Raw genomic sequence first — 6517 nt, forward strand, 5'->3', positions numbered from 1 at the left:
ATGCTTGTAAGCAGATGAGAATTATTTTTAGGAATTAAGAAAATTCTTATTCGTTGCTTACTGACTTTGAAAATTAATAAGCGGACTGGATCTTCTTTAACTGCCTAACTGTTGTATTCTCTTCACGTATATTTAATGAGTCTGAGTCTTTAGTAGCTTTCTAGCAATTTTGATGTGTGTTTATTATCTGACCTATTCCACAAGAAGCGCTAGTGGGATGAGATGACTTTAAGTCATTTGGGAAACAGCACTAATGATGGAAGTTTTCTTAATAGTACCAAAAACACTTAGAGGAAACCTCTGCATTGAAACAGTGTTATATTTTGTGTTTTGCTTTGTGTGCGCCTCTAGGGGATGATACTATCAAAAGGCATATTCATGACCCATATGAATTTTGTTTATCTAATCTATGACAGTAACACAAACAAGGATACATTACTTTTATGTGGGGCTAAAGTACAAAGCTGACATGACATAGATGTTAATGATATTAGATTATTAATATCAAAGATATTAGTGGATAAAGCAAAAATTAGCAGTGATATTGGCATAAATTTTCTTATTTTATCTTCAGCATAAAACTTGCAATTTATTTCTTAAAAATAGGCTTTTTGTGAAGCTGACACTAATAGTATGTTTTATGTGGTAGCAGTAGATACTTTCCCTTTCTTGATTTAAAGTTTATTCAAGACCTGATTCAAGCCTCATTGAGGCCAGAGAAAATTGCTTCACAATTGAAGATTACTTTTGGACTAGTTTAAGAGTATAGATCAGCACTGTAGACTCTTCGAGTGATATGTTCATTGTAGAGGTGTCCTAGGCTGGTAGGCTTAGGCCGACAGTCCCTATCATCCACCTGCAAAACTGTGAGATCTGGGTTCGGAAGTGCTTTGAAGCATGGACCACTTCACCTTCTCTGGTTTATTTCTGGCTGGAAAGTATCTGTTGTGGAGTCAAGGCAACAGCAAAATTACTCAAGTGCTAATAATCCTCACTAATGACCATCCTTGCCTGACATATTTCTTGAAAGTACGTGTTTGCATTCTTTGCATGTACAAAATCTTTCCCTCTGATTTCTCTGTTGGAGCTTTTCTTTTTTTTTCTTTTTTTTTTCTTTTTTTTAAAAACTTTATTTGGCTTTTACCATTTTGTTGTTACTTTGATGGAGTGGTAACCTAAATTCAGTCAGCGAATTGGCCTCCCTTTGGAGTAGAAAAGCAATAACGCAAAATCACGATGTATCCTCAGTTGCTCACTTGTTTGCCTACATAAAGTGCAAACATCCTGCTTCCCTGAACAAAAGTTAGAACTATATGGCTTGTTAGGCAGTTCTCCCCCAAAAGACTGGTCTCTGCTCCCTTCTGAGAGCTGTCCATATTGCCGCTTGTTCTCCCACACAACCTTGCTGGATGATGCTCTCTGCCAAGGCAATAATTTTCTTTTGATTCCAAACTCCAGGTTTGAAGTTTACAAAACACTTTGGGGGCGTGGTTCCATGTTATGGGATCATCAGCATCCTCACCAGCTGGATTTACAGCTCACTACCAGCAAAAAAGGAGAAAGCTTGCTGACCTTCCATCCTTTCCAAGTCCTCCTCCTTCCATCCTGGCTTTCCTACTACTACCTCAGCTCCTTCCTCCTGTATGCACCTTCCCCTTCTGTCCTGTTGCCATTTTGGGGGCTCCCTTGGTTGCATCATAAGCCAGTCAAGTTTTTAATTTGAAAAATAAAACAACAAAGCAAATTTTTTGAAGTTTAAATGGGTAGAATTGATTTACTATCTTATCTGAAAAGTAGCACCAAGTAAATTACAAGAAACAGGAAAGAGGGAGGAAGGTAAGTTAGGGCAATGAGATGTTTTTCTTTTGATCTTGGCAAGCTATTAATTCATCTTAAGCTGTATTATGAAACCAAATCCTAAGTAACATCTCAATAAACTGATCATATAGCAGCTCTGATTGACTTTGATAGGACATATTCATTAAGTAAACCTTAGCTCTGAAAGATTAGATAGCAATTTGGTAATTCTCACATTCATGCCAAGGTATGTCAGCCTTTGATTTTGTATAGTTTTGAAGAAAAGCTTTGTATTTATCAGAAGCTTCTATGTATTAAAACTTGCTGATAAAAATACTATAATTCCTTTGACATCTAAGTTTCCTCTATAATTTCATACTTGGCTTTTAAGGTCTCAAAATAATTAATAATATACATGAATAATGGTTTATACATTCTTAATCTTATATCCCTACCATGACAAAGCACTAGCCAAAATTAATAGGTTATGTCCTTTACAGACCTTTCAGAATAAAAACGCTACTTCCCAAAGTGTTTCAAGTAATTTTTTGAGAACTTTTGCAATCCATTTTCAAACTAGAGTTTTCACCTAACTTGCAAGCTTGGGGTCATCAAGAAATATCAATAAATTGCTATGAACTATTAAATGAATGAGACACTGTTAATAGCGCTTGACATGATAATGTTGCAGCCAGAGATTATATCAGGATGTGACACTCTGTTGGCATCTTTCAAAATGAGATGTCAATGTTTTTTTTTTTATTATTATTATTTAAAATTTTCAAACTGTTGAGTGTTTTGATCACTTTTGTTTGTGCATTTCTGCTTTTTAAATATTATAGCAAACTGGAAAAAATCTATATGAAAAACAAAGTGCTACAGAAATACGATTTTTAATGATCATGTTAACAAACCATCTTAATGTTGTGAGTTAATCAATATGACCACGTCACATTATGACAGAGGCACACATTTTCCATTAATTCTTTGCAGTAAAAAAGTACAAAGTGGATTAGCTGAGTTCTTTAAAATAGGATAGGTTGCTTTATAATCAACTGTGTAATTCACCCTGACTTGTCAAAGCAGCTTTATAGAACATGATCTGGAGAGGATTCCTTCTGTTTGCTCACATACCTGCTTTTTTACTTTATGGAATAATAGTTATTTAGTAAATCAGATAGCTAAATTAGAAGGTTACACCCTTATATACCCTGCTTGTATTTTTTTAGAAGAATCTTTTCCTCAGTACAAAACCATTTGAAGAAACTCTTGCTTGTAACGTGTGGAGATGGACAGTGTTTGATAACACCAAGGCAAAAAAAACAGTTGTGTTGGTACCTGCTTTCTGTGATGTCTTTTTCCGTGCTATTGATACAAGCCAATGACAGTCACAAATTGAACTTGGGATGGGGGGTTTAGGTTTCCTAACTGTCTCCCCTGTCTTGCTAGTTTGAAGGACAGCAGCCAGAAGGTTCTCTAGAAATGAAATACTATTTGATTGGGGAGAACTCCCTTTATTCCCTTTGTAAGGCTTATGATGTATGCAAATATAAAGCAGTTATTCCATAGCTTTTTTTATAAAACCCATCTGAATTTTTGTATTGTTTAAATCTTCAGTAAGATTTTTGTTGCAGCTTTTATTGACTTTCTTTCATTTTTCTTTTCAGAGTGAAGGAGTTAGTTTTATCACCATGACCTCAAACAACAAGAGTACAACATTCAAAGAAGCTGCTCGGCATTTTTTTTTTTTTTTAACTGAAGCTGCTTAAGGTTTACTTTTTGTTGTTGTTGGTGGTGGTCCGGATAGTTAACTTTCAAACTGTTGTGGACTAAGCTGTACAACAAGTCTGCAAGGAAGGGAAAGCAACCTGCCTAACTCATTACCTGTCGTTGGCATCTACAGTACCATTTTGCTGCTGTTTTGACAGAAGTTCAAGATATTCTTTAGCTAGTTGGAACTTTTCTGCCGGCCTCTTTAACTACTGGCCAATGCCTTCATTTCCTTTTTCTGCAAAGACAAAGTGTATTTATTCTTCGGCATATTAGGAGATTCTGTAACACCTGCTGAAGCAGCAAAATCTGGTATTTACTGGCATAATTTCAAGCCTATCACAGTACTACCTCAGTTCAAAGTAAAGCCGGATTTGCAGTGTCGGTGTGCAACAGGACCTCCTGTATCTCTGTGCTGAGTCTCTCTCAAGAACGGTCATCAGCCTTACTGAACTTCTAACGCGTACAGCTGCTGGGTGGTTCTGAATCCCTAGCTGCAGTGTTTACTTATCAGACAAAGCCCAGCCTGGGCACTAAAAAGTCTAAAATAAGATAAAACTGTGCATCAGATTTGGACGAAGGATTCAGAATAATTAAAATGTGTAACTTAAGCAACGTAAGTTAAAAACATCAAACTTTATTGGGGGTATCTCTCTTTACCTTTGACACACTTCTTTTATCCTCTCTATGTAGGTGTTTATGTAGGTACTTCAGATTGCAAAAGCCTTTTCTCCTATTTACAAGCTCACTTTTGTCAGCTAACCCTGTTCTTAGCTGCATTTCTTGTAACCAAAAATCCACGCAGGCATGCTAGGAATGCAGGGATGATAATGGGTATTGCACAGATTGAAGTGCTACTGTTAACACAGTATTATCTTGCCATCTAGAAAGTCCTGATACTTGCCTTCTACCAGAAAAGCGTCATTGCAGCTACAGGCATTATTACAGGGGAAAGAAGAAAGATTGCAGTCACTTATCCAGACTTCTTTTCAAGATTACCCATGTATCACCTTTCCTGTGTTCTGAAAATACAGCTGATAACAGCGGCTATTGTCACAAATGTCATATACAATTGTTGCACCAGACTAGCAGAATGTCATGTCACCTAGCTTCTCCTTTGGTAAATTTGTTGAAGAGTTCATATACATATTTTAAGGGTACCTCCCCAGTGCCTGCTCTGATAGTCATGTAAGTATTGCTAGGTTATGTGAGATTTTTTTTTTTTTTTTTGAAAATTGTTGTGCTAGATGGAACCTGTACATCACTCTTAACAATACATTATCTTCTGGGATTATTTGTTTTTCTGTGAGGAAGACGAGAGTCAATGTCTTAGAAATACAATGAATGACAATGCAGTCTTCCTGCTTACATGCTCAATTTTTAGAACTGAGGATTGTATTACAAGACAAAGATGAATGTAAACTAATTCCTTCCCTACCCCATGGCACACTTGATTTTTCAGTGTAATTTTCTGGGGTTTTAAATCACAGCAATGCATAGGCTGTACAATATTAGATCTAAAAATCAATTTAAATATCTAATTTATCTGTTTGGGCTTTGTTTTTTTTATATATATAGCACTGTAAACGGTTCTAAAACATTCTAAAATGCTGCTTGTTCAGTTCTGGAACTAGAAAAACAAACACAGTTGCTGACTTTTTTTTGTCAGCTCCCCCCCCCCTCTTCCCACCACAAACACAGTAGCACTGAATGTGGTACCTGCTGAATACAGTGTTTTAACTTCTATTTTGAAGTAGCCCTCGGTACCAATTATGGAATCATGCCACTAAAACAAATGGCTATTATGCATACAGCAACTTCAAAACAAAAACTTGACAATGTAGTCAATTCTTCTCTATCCTGTATATTTCACAAAGGCATATGCAATACTTACATTCTTAATTTAGTTTACAGAATGGAACCAAAATGTATAAATGTTATGTTTGCTAAAACTTCACAATGTATATTGGGTCTTTGTACATTTTGCCTGACTTACCTTAAATTTAAAATATTTTTTGCTATATAACCAGTTATTAAGCAGTGTTTTCTTTATGGGTACGTATTGTTTCTGGATATCAAGATGTTAAATATATTTCTTGCTATTGTGATATGACAAGAGACTTAACTTATCTTGCTGTGTCTTCCAATGTACACGCTGTATATAAGGATAAATGTGATGCTGCTGGAGACCAGAATAAATGGAACTAGAGTAGTGTATTGTATTTAGTCTGTATTGATCATGGATGCTCTCCTTAATAGCCATATGCAATAAAATACATTATTTATGAAAGGAGTAAAGTATTTGTGCGCCTATTTTCTCTAGGGGTGGTTGGGTTTTTTTGGCTGTTGGTATAAAATCAGTTTATTCTTTTCCCTTTGAACTGAAACACTTTAAGTGAAATCTTAGCTGTTCTGCAGATCCTTACTTTTTTTCCTTATAACACTCCTGAAAATCAGGCAATCACTTTTAATTTTTTTTTTTTAAGAATTAAAAAGTCAGTATTATAAAGGCACAGCTTATACGTTTAAGGAAAAAACCAAGACCAAATTCTGTTCTTAGTTATTAATTCCAGCTCAAAAAATTTTCATCCCAATGGAGAGTGAAAAACTGTGGGAGTCCTTCCAGGAGTTTGTTTAGAGGAACAGAGCTGACTTGCCTTTCATACTGTATAGTCATTTACACTGGTACAAAGTGAAGGGGAACCTAATACCCTACCTAGAACTAGTCTTTACCTGCTGGCTTTCGTGCAGAGCCTTTGGGACCCGGGGAACACTATAGCCTAATCTGCTTTCAGTCAGTGGGAGCGTTCACTGTACCTGTGTAAATGACCCACGAGAGGTCATTTACTCACGAGAGGAAATTGCAGTTATTTCATCCACAGAAGCAGACCCCTCAGGAAGTAACCAGAGTCAGAGATCTGTTACATTACTCTATATACGTTGTTCCCGA

The 6517-nt window shown here is 36.1% G+C and overlaps 1 protein-coding gene across 1 annotated transcript in view; it reads left to right on the top strand.

The window, feature by feature from the left end:
* The window catches only part of IRS2 (insulin receptor substrate 2), a 31362-nt gene extending 25497 nt beyond the window's left edge, over nt 1-5865 (top strand). Inside the window, exon 2 of the mRNA XM_062566786.1 lies at nt 3465-5865. Within this exon, the coding sequence (XP_062422770.1) occupies nt 3465-3469 (5 nt within the window). The 3' untranslated portion in view covers nt 3470-5865. The remainder of the gene's footprint in view (nt 1-3464) is intronic.
* The last annotated feature ends 652 nt before the right edge of the window (nt 5866-6517 follow it).

Source organism: Rhea pennata, chromosome 1 (genome assembly GCF_028389875.1).
Source record: "Rhea pennata isolate bPtePen1 chromosome 1, bPtePen1.pri, whole genome shotgun sequence".
Lineage (NCBI taxonomy): Eukaryota > Metazoa > Chordata > Aves > Rheiformes > Rheidae > Rhea > Rhea pennata.